The sequence below is a fragment of the Coenobita brevimanus genome, chromosome 96 (genome assembly GCF_032717465.1).
Source record: "Coenobita brevimanus isolate Jiangsu-jjx chromosome 96, ASM3271746v2, whole genome shotgun sequence".
Lineage (NCBI taxonomy): Eukaryota > Metazoa > Arthropoda > Malacostraca > Decapoda > Coenobitidae > Coenobita > Coenobita brevimanus.
In genome coordinates this window covers 19,546,644-19,567,116 of record NC_137049.1, presented here as the reverse complement: position 1 = coordinate 19,567,116, position 20,473 = coordinate 19,546,644, and the positions used below count along the sequence as shown (strand labels likewise).

At 38.5% G+C, this 20,473-nt stretch overlaps 1 protein-coding gene across 6 annotated transcripts in view; it reads left to right on the top strand.

Moving 5' to 3' along the window:
* Window positions 1-20,124, top strand: part of LOC145413430 (long-chain-fatty-acid--CoA ligase 6) — a 98,096-nt gene extending 77,972 nt beyond the window's left edge. For all 6 annotated transcript variants that reach the window (XM_080283116.1, XM_080283115.1, XM_080283120.1 and 3 more), the window contains exons 6-13: window positions 1,723-1,866; window positions 2,351-2,625; window positions 3,306-3,456; window positions 3,840-3,990; window positions 5,086-5,213; window positions 6,401-6,544; window positions 8,088-8,261; window positions 15,563-20,124. In XM_080283116.1, the coding sequence (XP_080139242.1) occupies window positions 1,723-1,866; window positions 2,351-2,625; window positions 3,306-3,456; window positions 3,840-3,990; window positions 5,086-5,213; window positions 6,401-6,544; window positions 8,088-8,261; window positions 15,563-15,700 (1,305 nt within the window). In that variant the 3' untranslated portion in view covers window positions 15,701-20,124. The remainder of the gene's footprint in view (window positions 1-1,722; window positions 1,867-2,350; window positions 2,626-3,305; window positions 3,457-3,839; window positions 3,991-5,085; window positions 5,214-6,400; window positions 6,545-8,087; window positions 8,262-15,562) is intronic.
* Window positions 20,125-20,473: the final 349 nt, after the last annotated feature.

The window sequence follows — 20,473 nt, the reverse complement described above, 5'->3', positions numbered from 1 at the left end:
GATTGATTTTTAGGAGCCTTTCTATTCAGTCTTATTCTTGAGGTCACATCATATGACCTCATTCCAAATCTTTTTCAGTGTTCCTCATGCAACTGTACCCTCATTGTGCATACTTCTCACTCCTTGTATCCAGTTGTCATTCTCTGTCCTCTCCACATGTCCAAATTATCTTACCCTTTCTCATCCAGTCATGGATACATTGAATTCCTATTCTTCCACTCAACTCTTTCTTTAGCAATCCTAACCCCCCCTAGACCTGTCGTTCATTGATGCACCACACATTCATTTGATCATTCACATCTCTGTACATTTAAGTCTACGAATATCCTCCTCCATTAAATACCAAGTCACACTACTGTACATCATTATGCCCTTAATGGATGTTCCAAATTAGAGCCTAAGATCTCAGTGGGTGCATGAACCATATAGATATTGAATATACAGTGGTCCTTATGGAAAGTCAGGGATGTGTTCTAAAATATCGCAACTTTTCCACATGACTTGAACTGTATTATGAATTGGTGGAAAATGGCATATCAGCTTTGTAAATAACAATGGAACTTCAATGGGCATTGTCCTTTCCTTTATAATTTGCAGTGAACTTACTCACATAAAAGACTCAGAAAAAGTGACACAGATAGGATTAATTGTAAAAGCAATCAGATAAGGCCATAACCCTGTTTATCTTTTATTTCCAGAGGGCATTGCAGATAGTTATATACAAAATAACTGTCGTAAAACTAAAATCTGATGATGCTGGCCAGTTCTTATTCATCCTAGCTAACTGACACATGGAGTGGGTAGGGTCCCAATGATGAATGGTAACAGTCAGTCCCATTCTAACCTCAGCACGGTATATGGGACTAAGGCTATGCAACTGTAGTTCAGGCCATTCAGGGATTGACCCAGGCTTATCTGGATGTGTATCTGATGGACTGTAAACTGAACCTGCTCTTCTCTTACAGTCCACCATCTCCCACCGCAAGGATATGGAGGGACTTGAGAGATATTTGTTTAATGGGGACACTGGAACTTCATGGTTTTATCAGTGCACCATGGGAAGGTGTACCTTTCGAGCACCAGATTTAAGGGTATATACATATTCATTCTCCCCACCGCCACCAGCACTGTGCAACCTCTGCACCATGTGCTATACTTCAGACTACCTTAGTAAAGTATCATACATTAGCCCCTTAACTGCTGCTTTCATTCAGCAGAGCAAAACTGTTTTAGTATTAGTGTGAAAAAATCACCAAAGTTTTTCCATACCCAAGAAATGTCAACCATTTCACTCTGGTGTTGTCTTTCTTATATTTTTTTTACATTGTGAAGCTTTTATTCAGCTAGAGGATTTTTTTTTTTAACAGGAGGGGTTAAATACAGGCTTCATTAATCCCTCCATTGTGAGAGGCCTTTCTCAAGTAAAAAAAAAAAAAATCTGGATGCAGCAAGAATAGAAACAAAAAATCACCATAATGAATGTTTTAGAGTTAGACTGCAGTGCTCTCTTTGTCTTAACTTGGCCCAGATTCTTGTTTGCGATTTCTTTTAAGTAGCTTGGTGGGAAAGAAACTGGTATAGCACAATGTCTTTCCTTAGTAATTATTTGTGACTAGAAACATTCTAATGTCAATCTCTTGTTACAGCTCAGCATTCAAGAATGGAAAGACGGCATTTTTAGGTCAAGTTCAAGTAAAATGATTAATTCATTCTCCCCCACAGCCTCCATCACCAGGTGACCTCTCCACCATCTGTTACACGTCAGGCACCACTGGCAATCCCAAAGGCGTCATGCTCACGCATGAGAACATTGTTGCTGATGTGTCTGCCACTTTACTACAATTGGCAGAGCACAAGCCTCATAAAGTAAGTGGTTAGTAGTGTGGTGGAGATTAGATTTTTACAAGCCACTCCAGATAATTGTTTAGTTGTACAGTGGCAGTTAGATTTTTACTAAGTGCCTAAGTAAGTTGCTGGTATTGCATTGGAAGTTGGATTTTTACAAGGCACGTAAAGCAGAATAAGTGATTGGTACAGCTATGGAAGGTGAGAATTTTGGCTGGTGTTTGCTGGTAACTGTGAATTTGTTGTGTATAATATGTTGAGAAAAAAATATGTTGTTAGAAAGTTATTGTTCTGGAGAAGATGTTACCACACTTCACACTGTCACAACCCAACTCTTGTTACACTTCACACTGCCGTACCTCATAAAAATTTCACATTGTCAAGTTCTTCCTGGGACAGTTCATTTGCTACTGCCTAGTAATTTTACTCAAGAAATACACACTGTTGTATTGATGGGGTTCGAGAAAAAAGTCTGATTCATTTCTCACTTACTCTTGAATTTCAGAGTGACGTCCTTCTGTCGTTCCTGCCACTTGCCCACATGCTGGAGCGGTGCTGTGAGGTGGCCGTGTACATTGCTGGCGGGGCCGTTGGATTCTACTCAGGAGACATCAAGAGTCTTGTTGATGACTATAAAACTCTTAGACCCACCATCACCCCATCTGTCCCCCGCCTTCTCAACCGAGTCTATGATAAAGTTACAACTACAGCAAATGGATCATCTATAAAGAAATTGATGCTTAAAATGGCCTTTGCAAGCAAGAAGGGAGAGATTGAGAGGTAGCTTTTTTTTTCTGTAGGATTTAATAATGGTGATTTTAGTAAGCTGGGAAATTCATATTTATAGTGAACAGCTCATTTATAGAGAAACTGATGCTTAAAATGGCCATTGTGAGCAAGAAATGAGAGATTGAGTGCCATTTCATATTTTATTTTTTAAATTTTCCTTGCTACAGGATTGAATGATAAGGCTGTTGTTTTAGTAAGGTAAGAAGTTCATATCTGTGGCAAATGACTCCTTATAAAAAATTAATGCTTAAAATGACCTCCATGAGCAAGAAAAGAGAGACTGAGAAGTATTTTTCATATTTGTTTAGTGGTCAATTAAGGCACTCCAATTGGATTGAGCCTGTGCAGGTTTATATCTAAGGGGTGGTTGGGTTTTATTGCTCACGTAATGCCATTCAGGGGTGAGTGAAGCTGGTCACTCTCATCTTAAATGTCAGGACCAACTTGCCAGACCCTGGGCTCCTGCACTTCTCATGGAGCAACACAGGATTGGATGATGATGATAGTAATCTGTAAGGCCAAATGATAAGGTTATTTTAGTATGTCAGAGGAGCCCCTGGCTATTGAGTGGGTTGCATGTGTCTCATGCCAGCTAAGTATCATTGTTGTATAAGTATCTCATCATCTTATCGTTTTTATGGCCCACTAATATCGACTCCACATCTCTACAGAGGTGTGATAAGGCGGTCGTCCATCTGGGATAAACTGGTATTCAAGAAGGTGCAGGACGGTATGGGTGGGAGGCTGAGGTTGCTGGTGGTTGGGTCGGCTCCACTTGCTGGCAATGTCCTCACCTTCATGAGAGTTGCCCTTGGTTGTGTGGTAAGCATTATGGATGACACCACAGTTGGCCTTGTTCATAGCTCATGCTCACTAAAGATACTGTATAATCAGAGGTGTAATATAGGCAAGTGCTGGGATGGGGGTGGTTGTGTTCAGAAGTTTCCACCCCAGTTTGGACGTTGAACAGAACTCCTGACTGTACTAACCCCCCAAAATATAAATGTGTGCTAAGGAAAACAAAATCTTTCTGCAGAAACATCAAGGAGAATCTAATTTAACTGAATACTGTACTCTGTTTTTCCTTCCCTGCTTCTTCCTTCCAATCAGATCTCTCCAGGCATGGATCCTAGGCACTGTGTAAGAACTTTATATCTATATTAGCATAATGTACTCTGTAATATAATTTTATTTAAATTTATCAGATTGTTGAAGGTTATGGTCAGACAGAATGCGGTGCCCCTGCTACTCTAACAATCCAGGGTGACTACAGACCAGACCATGTTGGCCCTCCTATAGCCTGCAATGCCATCAAGCTCTGTGATGTTCCTGAAATGGACTACTATGCGTCTCAAGGTAAGTGCTCCCCCCCCTTTTTTTTTAATAATTTGTATGGAAGTGGTTTTGTTTCTTTATGACGGTCATTCAGTCAAGTTGTATCTGTATTGTAGAAAGCTAGAGGTGCGGTAGTCTGGGTGTAGTGTTTGGTGTAACTGATGGGTATGGTGTGTCTATGTGTGGTAGTATGTGGTGTGGTGTGACCAGAGGTGTGGTAATGTGTGTGGTGTTTCAGGGAAGTGTGGTACTGTGGTGTGTGGTGTGATTGGGAATTGTTGTAGTGTGTGGTGTGACTGGGAGAGGAGTGGTATTGTGTGGTGTGACAGGTTTTTGTGAGGCATGACAGCATCTTGTACTTTACAATGACTACATGACTTGAAATAGCTTTTACTTGCTGTGTTTTACAAGTAGGGAAAAAAAAAGAAGTAAGTTTGTACTTTAAAAAGGAAGATATCTAATTGTAAGAACTATTTTGTACCTGCAAGAACAAAATTCTGGTAATTTTAGGCAGGTGTATTGTACATTGGGGTCTTTTTATTAGTCACTACGGATGTAGGCCAGTCACCCACCCTAAAATGTTCTGGATTACAGTATCTTAGTCTTGGTGTCTTACACTTCACACAGGCCATAAAAGTGAAAGGGGTGTTACTGGACTGTAGGGACTAATATGGAACTGGTGATTACTGTTTTTTATGATACATTCTGTATTTATATGCTTGCCATGGATCCAGGAAGCCACACGATTAAATGACGTGAATGCTTGCGGCCCATTTCATTAGGCATGCCTTATGATAATTCTACTTTTGTACTCTTTCTTTCTTTCTTTATCCTACCTCTCCCCATCTTCAGGTGGGAATAAGAGTTACGATGATGGTGATGATGTTGATGATCATATTGCTGTTGATAATGGTAATGGTGGTGTGATGGTGATGATAATGATAATGGTGATGTGATGGTAATGGTGATGGTGATGGCAATGGTGATGGTGATGGCAATGGTGATGATATTAGTGTTGATGATGATGTTTGTAGTGGTTTTGATGATGGTAATGTTAATGGTGATGGTGATGATAATGATCATGATGAGTATTATGATGATATCTTTTCTCTGTAGGGCAGGGTGAGGTCTGCATCAAAGGTTCCAATGTATTTAAAGGCTACTTCAGGGACCCAGAGAAGACAAAGGAAACCATAGACAACCAAGGGTGGCTTCACACTGGCGACATTGGACAGTGGCTACCAGTGAGCATATTTTTATGTTAAATCTCTCAGCCTGATAATGTAGCAGTTCTTAATTTAACCATTCGATTCTGGGTGGTCCTTTATTTTTTTTTTAATACAATCCTTGCTGCTACCAGATGAGTTTCTTCAATCTAAGGAAGAGCTCTATTTGTGAAGGAGCTTAATGAATGCTATGTTTAACTCCTCCAGATATAAAAGTCTTCCTTTGGAAAAAAAAAAAAAAAAAAAAAAAAAAAAAAAAAAAAAAACAGTCTGGATGCAGCAACAATGAAAATTACATCCTTGGGATGAAGAGGTCAAAATAATATTTTGTTATTTGTTTTGAATATGTAATTAGTCAGTAATTCATTTATTATGGTTTCTTTGACATAAAGAGAGACTCCTACCTTCTCTATTAACCCTTTTACTTTGATTACGTTTCTTATTCTTGCTACTTGCAGACAGTTTTGTTTAATCTTTCTCTGTTAGTGAAAGAATTATTAAATGTTGAATCAAACACAACATGTTTGTTAGTTAATCCAAAAGCTAAATGTAAATGTCAGGAAATAGTAAGAATAAACCAACAGTTACTTCACCAGATTGAAGGTTTTGAGAGTTTCAAAACAGTATACTGGGACCATCGTCCATATCGGCTTTGGAGAGTTCCTAGCTCCTCTTTCTTAGCTTTGCTGTAGGCATTTACACATGTAGTACAAGGGATCCAGGATTGTTTTTTTAGGTGGTGCTCTTATCTCTTTGCATTGTAATGAGTGTTTGGCATCCTGTTCTCTAGGTCAGATAGGTAATTTTTATACTTTGCCATACTTTTTATGTATTTAACTGAGAATGAGAAGCTGTGATTAGCAGTGTGAAACCTATCTACCTCTATGTCTATGTACAGTATATAGGTAACTTGATATCCATGTGGTATGCATAAATGTCACAAAATGGTGTAAGCAGAAATAACGTGACCAATGACCAAGAAGATATGCCAGGGAGCCCCCTATTTTTATGAGAATGTGGTTGAAAGTTCTGGATAGCTGATGCCTTTTTTTTTTTTTTTTTTTTTTTTTTTTTCTAAAGTCTGTAGTAATAATTTTGTTTAGATAGCTGTCTGAAGCATGGATATTTGAAATGCCTGTATTATATATGAAACATGCAGTAATTTTATATATACCTGTATATTTAACATGGCATATATTTTTCAGACTGGCTGTCTGAAAATAATTGACAGGAAGAAGCATATATTCAAGCTGTCAATAGGAGAATATATTGCTCCGGAGAAGATTGAGAATATTTACATGAGGTCGCATTATGTGGCTCAGGTATTCGTCCACGGAGAGAGTCTTAAGGTGAGGAAAATACTGACCCCTTTTTAGTATATGCTAGCTATCCCCTGATAATATTATTTATCTTAAAAGAGACCAAGAGTTGGAGGGGTTGGATAGAGCCTTCATTTACCCCTTTAGTACAGGAGGTTTTTCCGAAGCTGCTTAAGTTATCTGGTAGTTGTAAGAACAAAATAGGAGCAATAAACTTGGGTGGAAGGAGTTAAAACTTGGGGGTTTTAGAGCTTTTTCAAACAAACTGCACAGTTAAGGAGAAATGGCTGAATTTTTCTTATGGCTTAAATGATGAATAAATGGTATGGTCCATTTCTTTTGGGCAGTCACATGATACATTGCCTTGATTGTGTGTGTGTGTTTGTTTGCACACATGTGCCTGTGTTTATTTCATTTAACATATGTGGAAATAGGGATCAGATGATAAACAGTAATACCTATAATAGGTAAAGTGGTGGGTATAGTGGTTCTTAAATTTAGCATAGTTTTGACTGAAAATCAGTACTGTATGATTTGGTTAGCATTATATTGGTAGGTGTGTTTAAAACCAGCATTGTTAATATTTTGATTACAGGGTATATATGGTATTTTGATTACAGAAATTTCATGATATATTAAAGTTGAGTGATAATTTATTGGGGCAGAAGATACTTATTATCATGAGCCTCATCATCTTGGCTTATTATTATTTTTTTTTCCCCACTGAAGCATGAGGTGAGGTAGTATCCAGAAACAAGGAAAAAGAAAGTATGAAAGTGGGAGGACTGTTATCATACCTATTAATAGATGATGACAACAATGACATCTGTGAGGACAGTGCACTAGCACTTGCTATTTTGTCTCTGATTTCACTAGCATTCAGAACAGTTCTTTATAATTTAAGCATTCCACTTTCTTGTCCTAGTTTACCAACACTCCCAAGGCAATAAGCTAATATAGTGTAATAATGATATTACTCTTATGTGTTTCTATATTTCCTTGAAACTGTTTGTATGTAAGGTTTGTTTGTAGTTTGATAGCTGAGTCTTCAGACTTAATTATTATAGACTCTGATTTTACTTTCTGTCCTTGAAACTTATTTACCCTTGAGGTAAGTTGAGGTTCTTGATCACATAGCTCCACCTAGAGGAGTAGACTGGCTTCCCACCCTTAAATGTACTTGCCTGCAGGAGCCCACCACCAGGACCCTATACCAATAATGTGCTAATATAGTATTTGCTGTTATAAGTTTTTATGCATGTTTGACAACAGAGGCTGGAATATTTCATGCCCCACTCTCTTTAGAGCTGTAATACTGTATGCATTCTTATGCATATTGACAGCAGCATTTGAAACCATTCTATAAATGTTTGTAAAATGACAGCACACATCCACAATTTCAATACTGTATTTTCTTTTAAAGTTTTCTTGTGGCGTCATTATAAAAGTACATGGATGTATTAAATATTTTTTGTACCTTCTGTTAGTTATCCCCAGAAATACTTGGTTTGCTTTTTTTCCCCTTCTCAATGGCCCTGGAAAATATTAAATTAATTCATATTCTGTTGCACAGTCGAGCATAGTGGCCATTGTAGTGCCCGAGGTGGAGGCAGTGAAGGAGTGGGCGAGGGAGCAGGAGATTCCAGGCACCCTCTCTGTCCTGTGTGCCAACCCCCATGTCAAGCAGCTCATCATGGATGATATCACTGACCTTGGCAAGGCAGCAGGGCTCAAGTCATTTGAACAGGTGAGATGTTGTGTTGGTCTCTGTTGTTGTGGCTCTAGGCTCATCTGGCAGTGAACTCATCTGTATCATTGTAACATCAAGAAGACACCCATCTCCTGCATGGTTGGTCTCAATAATGGATAGAGATAATTTTTGATCAGTTCACTGGGGCAAGTGAATAAAACTGATGAGAGGATAATAGAGGATAGAGGTAAATTACCTGTACCAGTATTGCTGTGAAATAATTATCTGTAGCTGGCTTTGACACATGGTTAAGTTTCCTGTCCATAGAAGACAGTGGTGCCTTAAGAGAGAAAACTTGACTCCATATGATCTTATTTATTTAACAGATCATTATCATCATCATCATCGTCCAATCCTACGATGCCCCATGAGGAGCATAGGAGCCCTGGGACTAGGCAAGTTGGTCCTGACATTTAAGATGAGAGTGACCAGCCTCACTTATCCCTGAGTGGCATTATGTGAGCAGTAAACCCCAACCACCCCTTGGATATAAACCTTCACTGGCTCAATCCAATTGGAGCACGTAATGGGGTGCTTCTGAAAAGCCTAGTATTCCGTCAGATGGCTCCGCTGTAGCAGTAAACACATTCCCGCGCTGTTTAAAAAGCATAATTTTATTTGTTAAATATTTACACTGTTGTGTAAAATTGTGAATCATGGTAATGTCATATGCCATAATATAAATAATACAAATAGAACACGTATATATAACGTATCTTGAATTGTTTATATTTATCATAAACTGAAATTAAAATATCACTGATGGCATGTGATGGCAATCCGCCATTTCAGTGGTCCTATATTATTTAATTTCTGCTACATTTAGTGCAAGTTAGATTCTTAATACATAGTTTGTTCAGAGTGTAAAGTACGCCTAGTGGGTATCTTGACTCATCCAGTCTCTATGTGGGCAGAAATTTAATGTTGAGTAAATACTGGCATTCACCATCATAAATCATCCGGTCTGAGGAACCGTCCCAAAACCAAGATCATTTACGCGTCATTCTTTGCCCGGTCTCACCGAGGACAGACGACTGTGGAAGGTATACAAGCCAAGACATCGCCTCCAAGTGATCCACAAGATTCACACGGAGTCAAGTTCAGTATTCACGCTTATATATATATATATATATATATATATATATATATATATATATATATATATATATATGCAAACGTGAGAACACATGACGAGTAAATACTACTGCATCCTCTTAAATGTCTACCCCCAGTTGAGATTGCATCCAGGTCAAGAGGACTGGTATGTGCACAAGCTACTGACTCAGTCAGTGGAAGATCTTACAAACATATGTGTGTGGACAGGTGGCCTGGAGACAGTTCTCACATGACCATACCATTAGGGACTTGCCAAGTGGGGGCAGTGTGTGTGAGATATTGATAAGATGACCTTAAGGTATTTATTTGGTAGGCACTTGGTGAAATGTAAAAATTAAAATAACCACTAGTTCTCAACAGAAAAAGACAAAACTTCACTGTAACATTTTATTTACAAAAAGCTACAATGATACATATGAATATGACTCACTCATGGTGCAAGGAAGCTGCAGGGGAAGGTCTCTCTCTCTCTCTCTCTCTCTCTCTCTCTCAGCTCAACAGTCAGGAACTCACATTACTGAACTATATGTGTTTGTAGGTGTGTCCATTTACGACAGTAATGCAACCAACGTCGGGTACAGGGACATGAGAAATCGGCGTAGCTTAGTTAACAGCTAGAGAGGCAAGATGTGGGAATGACAATCACACAAAGATATCGCTCAGTGAAACACACTGCCTTGTACATAGTCACTTATGAACCAATGACGAATGTTATGAATATAGCTCGTTTCTACTCTGAGTGAAACCGTGACATTACACGCCATCAAAATAAAATTTTTCCTGGAAACTTGACATCCCTTGTGAAAAAACTTAAACATGGGACTGTTTTGTGGTGCGCATGCGTGAAGGAAGCGAGCAAAATGTTGAATGCCAATATTTACTCAACATTAAATTTCTGCCCACATAGAAACTGGATGAGTCTAGATACCCACTAGGCGTACTTTACAGTCTGAACAGACAATGCATTAAGAACCAAATTTGCACTAAATGTAGCAGAAATTAAATAATATTGGGTCACTGGAAGGACGGGTTGCCATCACATGCCATCAGTAATATTTTAATTTCCGTTTATGATAAATATAAACACTTCACGATACGTTATATATACGTGTTCTATTTGTATTATTTATATTTCGGCATATGACATTACCATGATCCACATTTTCACACAACAGTATAGATATTTAACAAAGAAAAATATGCTTTTTAAACAGTGCGGGGAATGTGTTTACTGCAACAGTGGAGCCATCTGGCGGAATACTAGCTTTGAAAGCACCCCATTACCCACTAAACCACCAGGCGCCAAAATTTGGTTATATGGTTACCACCCAGCGAAGTAAATGGTTTCCTGGTGTACAGGAAACCATTTGGCTTGTCACTCTGTGTAGAGTCACCCACAGGCAGAAGGACAAGGAAAGAATGAAGGAAAGAAAGACAGAAGAGGATGGAAGGAATGAAGGATGGAGGAGAGGAAAGGACAGGCGTCCGAGAGCAGCATTACATCGAGTGAGTGGATGGTGAGCGCCCCCACCTGATTGCATTTAAAACGAACATTGATTCAAAGTACAGTAGAACCCCCGTCAACTGGCAGATATGGGAATTTTGAAGTGCCATACAAGTAATTTTGCCTTGTGAGAGTTACTCCTATGGATACCTCATTGACAAGTAATCCATTATTATTAGGATGAGATGGAGGGATGGAGCAGAGGTATATGAGAGAGGGGGGTGTGAGCTGGGAGCAGGGCAGTGAAATGGCGGGGGACAGGGCGATATGGAGGCGATTTGCTTGTGGCCACCCCATACAGGACTAAGGCGTCTGGCAAAAGATAGAAAAACCTATACTATTAAACAGTTTGCATTACCAAATTCAAGCCTGTGTACAACCAGATGTGGTCCATTACCGTTTTAATGATATATATACAGTATATATATATATATATATATATATTTTTCTACTCCCTCTGTGTCTGCCTGTTATTTGGGGTTGCTGGATATTTGAGTGCTGATTATTTGGAATTCTACTGTTTTGTGAGCAACAGTTAGTTCCCTCATGTGAGTTTCATAAGCTAATTAAGATACTGTAGTCTGATAAGTGCCAGAATGAAATAGAGTAAAAATATTATCACTGCTAGGAGATTAAATACTGTCTAACCATTGTGCATAGTTTCAAGTTGTTGTTCATCTATGCGGTATTAATATACCATTCTAAGTCACAGTTGCAGATGAAGGATACCTACTTGTTTTATTGGAAGATATCAAGCAGTGACTTAGCTGCCTTGATGTACAGTAATCCCTTACATTTAACACGTATTAGGTTACCAAAAAATACTGCAAACAGCTAAAATCGCATATGCTCTTCATGACTTGGAATAAGGATATGATTTTCATTCACTGTATAAAGTTCAGGGTATGCTCAGTTGGTTAAAGCGCTCCGCTCTGACATAAGTGTCGGAGGATCGAATCCACCCAAGAGTCATTGGTAGACATCAGGAAGGGCATCCGGTCATAAAATGCTACACGCTCCAAACCAAAGTCCTCTACCCAGGGGCAACGCCTTAGTCCTTATCCAAGAAAAGGGGACCTGGCGTAAAACTCACAAAAAAATGGAAGCCAGCCTCTGTCATTGTATTGTACCTAACATATGAAGTAACAGCTTAAAAGTTGAAAAGATAATTGAATAACAGAGACAGCACAATGGTTTATGGAGTTGTAGCTGTGGATACAAAAAATGAAAATAAAAAGTATCTAAATAATAAATCAGCACTGTGTACTGCTTGTGTTTGTTCATTTCTTTCATGAGAGTTGTAATAGATATCAACCTAATTCGTTTTACGTGGGGTCAAAGTGATGCCCGGCGGTGTCATTAAATTAATGAACAAAAATGTTGTCAGAAATCGCAACACATGAAATGTGTGAAAATAATTTTTTTGACTTTTTAATCAAAAGTGATCATTGTGGGCTTTATAACGGTAAGGAGACTTCATAACCAGCAGCAAGGTGAGACTCCTGCAAATTTTTGTAGGCATTCACTGGTGTACAAGAAGAGTGCAGTGCAGTTGAATGGAAGTGTGTACTCTAATATTTTCATGCGGTATAGTAGGCCTTTTATATATATAATAAAACAGAAATTCTGTGCAAATATGAGTATTATACAGTTCTTTAAAAGGGAAAGAGGCAGCCTCAGAAATATAGTTACAGAGTATCTCATAACTTCAAATAACCATTAATAGAAAAATTTACAAATACCATAAAACCTCACCTTAACGGACTAATTGGGGCCCAAGCCATTCCGGAAAAAGCAAAATTTCGATAAAAGTGACATCTGGACTTCCTCCTGCTAACCCAGACTTTTTCCGATATATCAGAAATTCGTCTGGCTCACACCAACAGTTTTTAAACTGTTTTCACTGCGACTGTAGTACTGTACTGTATTATACATTCACTACAATAACCAAATGGTATAATGTATATAATAATACTGTACTTTACACTGAGAAACATGTCTTTCATTTATCTTATTATGGTGAACATAGCTGAAGTGGGTAATGGGGTGAATAAAAGCCCGCATTGCCTAGAGGTAAAGTGGGGATCTTCTCTTTGGCTCAGTGATAATGTGCGCGCATATCAAGTGCGAGGGCCCGGGATCGAATCTCGGCCAGGACAGTGATTAATTTGTCAAGTTTCATTTCAATTGTTACATTGGTAGGCAACAGTGTGGGATGTGAGGCGGGGTTTGGTTGGCAATTTGATGTTGGTCCTTGGTTATCTGACAGCGTCCCTGCCCTCATCCCGGGGATGGGCTGTTTTGGTGTGGTCTGCAGCCTCCCCATGGTGGCCTCCGATGCTTACGCTACCTTGTGTGTTCGAAACTCACCAAATTAATCACCAAGGGGAGAAAAGGGGGGTGTAATGGGGTGTATAAAAGCCCGTGTTTCCTAGAGGCAAAGCAGGGATCATCTCTTTGGCTCAATGGTAACGTGCACATGTATCAAGCATGAGGGCCCAGGATCGAATCTCGGCCAGGACAGTGATTAATTTGTTAAGTTTCATTTCAGTTGTTACATTGGCCAGGCATTCCAGACCACTTCTGACTTTATCAGACTTTTTCCAATATACAGTATAAGAATTTAGTCCAGTCAGCTCCTCAACTGCGATAAAGCTAATTCCAGTATAGTGAAGTTCGTTATATCGAGCTTTTAATGTACAGTATATAAGTTTTGATGCAAACAGTCAGTCTGATCAGTTACAATAAACCCTCGATATAACGAACTAATTGGGGGGAGGGGCGGGTTGCTATATCCAAAAGGTCGCTATATACGAGGGGTTCGGTATTTCCAAGGGATTACCGAGCTCAGTTCACTATACAGTATAAGGGGAGCTGTTCGGTCCTGCATGCTCAAACATAACCCAGACTAACTTTATGAAGTTTTACATGAAGAATTCAATGGTTTATGGAGTTGTACATGTAAATGCAATACTGTATGAAGTTGTACATATACAGTAAATACAATACCTATAATAAAAATACAGTATAATGTAGTACTGTTACAGTACACTTACTGTGCCAAGATGGGATATTGTTGAGGTACAGTTACTGTACCAGGATGGGATGCTGTTGAAGTACACTTACTGTACAAGGATGGGATGCTGTTGAAGTACACTTACTGTGCCAGGAAGGGATGCTGTTGTCACCATGGGCTGATTTGCAAACTTCCCCTGCATTTAGCAACCTTTGTTCACAAAATCTGAGGGAAGTTCGGTCATGATTTGGCTGTTCTCTATATCCGAAATTTGCAGTACATGGGTTCATTGCATTGAGGGTTTACTGTAATTGCACAACTGTAACAGCCTGCCAGTAAGGCACTTCACTGTCCTGCACCCATTTGGTACCACTTACGGTATGTTCATGCATATATGCACATGAGCAGCACCAACCCATCTCGTTTGTGTTACTTACATAGCTAGTGGCTTACCTTCAGCTCTGCACAGTTCCATCTGCGTGCCTCACTCTGATTTTTTATAAATAATAAAAATTCATAGTGCCTGTAGGGTCTGTAAAAAAAAAAAATCTTGCACCTCATTTGTATCCATTATTTTATACAAGGTATGGCGAGCATTCTTGATCTTTGAGATTAAAGATCTACCTGCTGGACACTTAGGCATCTTGAATTGATGAGGGAGAGTCGTAATGTTACATGCATGGCTTCACTGTATGAGAGTATAAATGAGCAGTCTTGGGTACATGTTGCGAGTTGTGATCAGTCTGGAGTTAAACCAACTTGCCAATAAATTTTACTTTTTCTTAGACAAGTAATGCAGTGATGATGATGTTGCATTTGATGATGATGATGAAATAATGATGAGGTGATTAGATGAGATGAGAAGAGATGAGATGATAAAGTGATGATGGTATGAAATGATGATGCACTGGGTACCACTCACAGTAGGCTGATGTGTGAGAGAAATGTTGATTTTGGAGGGTGCGCAGCAGAGTACACATGAAACACCGGGTACAGTCACAGCATGAACAGAAGAAGCAGCAACTGGCAAAACTGACACTGACACAGAATCCTGAATAGCTAGATGATGGAGCAGGGCATTGAGCAGAAAACAGTAACAGAAAGAAGAGAGAAGCAATCATTTATTGGAACATAAAACAGCCACAAAGAAGACTGGGAAAGGCAGTATGTCATGATGCACCACTAGATTGCTTGGTCAAGCACACACTCAAGTGCTTACTTTGTGAGTGAAAGAATCATCAATGGCCTTGGAGGAAGACCGTGCACTGTGAGGCATTATAACTGAAGAAACACTGCACCCTCTCCTCAAGGGTCTTAAGATGATTCCTCCTATTACCATTTCTAGTGGCTGTGGTGTCAGAAGTTATTTGAAGCCTCATCCTCAAGGATGCATGCACACTAGTGTTTTTTTCTGATAACACAGAATGCACAATATATATATATATATATATATATATATATATATATATATATATATATATATATATATATATATATATATATTAAATTACTGTAATGAGTAGGCAGTGCATATTTTCCAGTACAGTAATTTGATTCTACTGATAAAATGTCATCAGTGGGTAAAGATGTACTGGACCCTCTTTAATTCCTTTAATTACCCCTGGCTTCTAATTTAATTTTCTTGTTTTTCATTTACTACAGGTAAAGGACATATATTTGCACCCAGATCTGTTCAGTGTACAGAATGGCCTCCTCACTCCAACTCTCAAGTCCAAGCGGCCTCAGCTGAAGAAGTACTTCAGCCCACAATTGGAAGAGCTCTATGTCAAGCTGCCCTAGATGAAGCCCTATGCACTAAAGGCAAAATGAAGAACTTTATACTGAGCAAAACAATGTATTGTGTCATGTGTCTGCTGAGAGTGTGTGTATGGATGAGAGAAAAGAAACTGTGTGTATGTGGTATTATTTGCCTTGTGCCTAAACTCATTACATTTTTAGATATACTGTACTTAAAAACTTAGAGGAAATTTTACTGTCCAAGAAATGAAAGGTATTCCAAGCCTTCATTATTCATATGTAGCAAGACTCAATTCTGTGTTGAAAATGGCTTACTAGATCTCATGTTATCATCTCTTAGTTTTCTTATAGAACATGTTAGATCTTTGGAACAGAAAAAATACCTAAGTAGCTCATTATGGCAAGTACAGTATTCAGTATCAGGGTATCTGTCTTTTGCTCTATTAGATAAACTTTTAACAGGATGCTAATTTTACTTTGGTTTAATTTAAATTTAACAGCCACATATCAGTGACAACTACATGTCTCTCAAAATTGGAGCAACTGCAGATATTGACCTAGCTTTCTGGAGATTAGGCCAAATGCTTTATAAACTGATTCTGTGAAGTGTCACTTGGAAGAAGTGTAAAAACATCAAGCTTAAAATGAAGTTTTTAAAATAGTTACAGAAAGTTCCATTGGCTTCTAACACCTCTTCCTTAGCAAATTATTTTGCATGCTATGTCTTATTATTATTATTATTATTATTATTATTATTATTGATATTTGAGATGTTATTCATGTCTTGATTACACAGAATGCTTGAATAACATGTTATGGACTTCTGACATACAGTACAGAAATAGTTGGTTAAGAAGAGGTGCAAAAAAGCCCACTAAACTAATGGTAAAACTAGCCTCACTCATGTCATCTCAGGGGTACTGGCTGCTTATTAGATTTCTTGAGAATGGGGAATCTAACACAGTATATTGGCAACAAACCCCTGTGACTTCTTTTCTCAAGTATTTTTAGTTTTTGGTGCTTTTTCACTTCTACCGTGGGACAATTCATCTGTATCATGCTGAGAAAATATATAAAAAAAGTTTTGTATAATTATTGTACAGTGTGTAATGAATCTCGCCGGTAATTTGTTCTATTGTAACAGTTTAAATAAACCAAAAGCTTAACAAGTGTTTCCCACTAGTAATACACATGCACTGCAACCCTCTATAACCCTGAATGACAGGGATTTTCCGTAGCCAATATAAATGACCTAGGTACATATTATCATCAGTTAAGGAGGCTCCCTATCACCTCATCAGTTCCCTTCTGTACATAGAGCTTCAGTAATCTCTTATGTTATTCACAGAATTTATTAGAAAAACATAAATATTAAATTTATTTATGCATACAGAGCTTCAATAATCTCATATATTATACTGTAAAGGTTTGTGGTAGGTGATGGTGCTCACCATCCACTCACTCAATGTAGTGCTGCATTGGATGTCTGCCCTTTCCTCTCTTCCTTCCATCCTCTTCTGTCTTTCTTTCCTTCATTCTTTTCACATCCCTCTGCGTATGGGTGACTTTACATTCCCTCTTCTGTCTTTCTTTCCTTCATTCTTTCCATTTCCTACTGCCTATGAGTGACTACACTGAGTGACAAGCCAAATGGTTTCCTGTGCACCAGGAAACCATTTACTATGCTGAGTGGTAACCATATAACCAAAGTATGGCACCTGATGGTTTAGTGAGTAATTACGGTGCTCCAGTCGGATTGAGCCGGTGCAGGTTTATATCCAAAGGGTGGTTGGGGTTTATTGCTCACGTAATGCCACTCAGGGATGAGTGAGGCTGGTCACTCTCATCTTGAATGCCAGGACCAACTTGCCTAGTCCCGGGCTTCTATGCTTCTCATGGAGTGACATAGGATTGGGTGGTGGATGGATATACTGTAAACGCAACCTATGTCGATACTGCAAAGGCAAACATCACTGTAGAAATAAATAGTGCAATTTGCAATTTTTTTTAATGCAGGGAAGAAGGATCCAAAGGCTAGAAGCTAAGGAATGTGTTAGCAAGCTTCGTAACTCACTGAGACTACTGGCTCTCATGTCAGCCAGACTAAAGTACCTAAATGTGACAGTTCCAGTGAAAGGGTTAGTGTCACCAAAATCTGCTTGAATTATGAAATAGGTGTTTGTAAAGGAATTAGACCCATAGTGAAACTGTGCTTACTGTGAGGATACAACAGTTCTGGCCCAACTCAGACCCTTTTCAGATGGCCAAAACTGTTCTACCATCAAAGTAAACACAACTTCAGTACATACGTAAAATGAATCCATTTGAATAATCCAAAGCACTGTGAAACATGACAAAGATATTACTGTGTTATGATCATATTATGAGTGTATTGTTGCAGTAAAATTTCACTCTTATAAGAATAAATATATCATTGGTTATCAGACAAGTTGTGCTGGCTCCTAATGTACTGTTGCAAGCAATAGTTCCTTTACATTGTCCTGAAGCTGTGTCAAATCCTGATGTATGAGACTAAACTAATCAACAGTCCTGTACTCGCAGGGGCCAGTATCATGCTTCATTAACCCTTTGGCTGTGAACTACATTCACACTTTATATTTCAGCTGACTTAAGATGATTTTATGTTCTACAGAAACCTATGGTATCAAAACTGTTACAACCTATCAGGCTTGATGTTCAAGTAGAGAACAGAGAACTCTGTGTTTTATTCTAGCATATGCAGGATGATTTTATTCAACTCGCAGAAACTCAAACACAGACAGAGGGTTAATTTGAAACCTCATGAAATCTTGCAAAGCCCATCAACAGTAATAAAGTGGTTCTGGATCTCTTATTCAGGACTACAGAATTCTAAAGTGTATCAAAATCTAGCAAGACTGAAATACAGTACTGCATAACTAATAAAAATTAATCAGTTGGGTTGGGATCTTGCCTCTTCAATTCAGGACCTCAGAAGTGTAATGGAATCACTGGCCATGACTGTACATATTCATGACCAAAGAAGTATCCTCACCCACAGATTTATTGAAGTGGACTTAATATGTTGCATTTTTTTAAATTACGCAAAAATAAAGAATCCAAGGCTGAGAACCGACAAAATTTCTCCCTCATAGAGAATACTGAAGAAAATGAAATGTTAATTTCAAGATGCCTGGATGAGTTTGCTTTTATAAGACTGTGGGTCATAAGCAGTGTATATCAGGGACTTACTCTTTTGGCTTTAAGAGGCATGCTAGCACACATTACATAGCAATGTCTTTTGTGTACTATAATGTACTATAATATGTTTAACTTGGAGGTTTTTGTTGTGTAGCATATTTCACATAGCTCAATGGCAAAGAAAGCCAATATAATGGCTCTATTTGTTTTCCATAACACTGTGGTGTCTTGTATACTTTAGTGCTATTTAATCTCTTGTCATAGCTCAATGTCCAGTATGAGGAAATTGCAGTTTTAGATCATGGTGAAGTTTACAGTATTCTATAGTTTTCATTATGCTAGCTATATCTCTTAATATCAGCATAGCCTGCATAAATATGCAGTACAGTATACAAGAGAATATTGACATGCCGTATGCCAAAATAAACTGGTTAGGAAGCGAGGCTTGGGAGCTCCATTAACTGATGAGAATATGATCCGTGGTGTCAGTTTTAAAGAAACTGGCCATATAATCCACTGACATTTAATCCAGTGATACAGAATGATATGTGGTCACCAATTATGAACAGACACTATGCTTATACTGTACTGTATTAAGACACCTCTTTCTCTGTTTCAAAATGCTAAGGGACGGTGATGGTAGCGATAGTTTTTTGGAAGACTGAACTGTGTTTATAGTTATCCAAGTATAATGAAGGGAAATCCATGCTCTCTGTTACTCTAGTCAGACTTAACCCCTTCACGATAATGGCATCTTTTACAGTTTATTCTTGTTACCCCTATACGATTTAATTTAACTCTGGGGAGCCTGTCACTGCAAAGAAGTTAAAATAATAACAACTTCTCCACTATGAAAGGTCCTCCAAAACAAAATAAATTCCTGGGAAGAGGGTGGATGGAAACATGGGTGAATAGAGGTGATTATTTCAGGCTTGTTTGACCTGGTGAATCCATAGATAAAACTTGTCAGGAATGGAAATGTTAGGTGGGAGACAGAGACAGGTTAGAGCTTGAATTCTATTTTCTCTAATGTTTCAGGCTACATAGAATCCATCTTCAGAGAGTCTACTGGATTCTGTGTAGCCCAAAATATTAGAGAAAATAAAGAATACAAGTTCTAACCTGTGCCTCTCTCCCACCCAGCATTTTCACTTGTCATAATGGATCATCTAACAAGTCAGAAATAAACTTACCTCTGTTACCATTGTTTTCGTCTCCGTGCTATCAAAATGTCTCCACTGAATAACTTTTACCAGGTGGCAGCACGAATAATACAAAAAAATAAACCTCTTCAAGCTGAAGGGATTATATATATTTTAATTTCAGGCACCGTGGCCTTGGATGCTCAAGTCTGTGGTTGTAATAATGTTGGTTTTGCTGTATGTAGCAAACTCTGTACATGGTTGACTTGTATTTATAAGTAACTGTGAGAAAAATATTAAAAAAAAAATCTCTACAGTATCCTATCTTTCTTCATCTGATGTTTGGGTGGAATAATTGGGCTGGTGGCAGTGGTCTAGAGCTGGAATGGTCTGTCTATGGTTTTGAATCCTAGAAGTTGTGGATGTAACAAAATCAAACATAGTCTCTGCAGGTGTAGTCTAACCTAACTAAACCTAACATAACATAACCAAA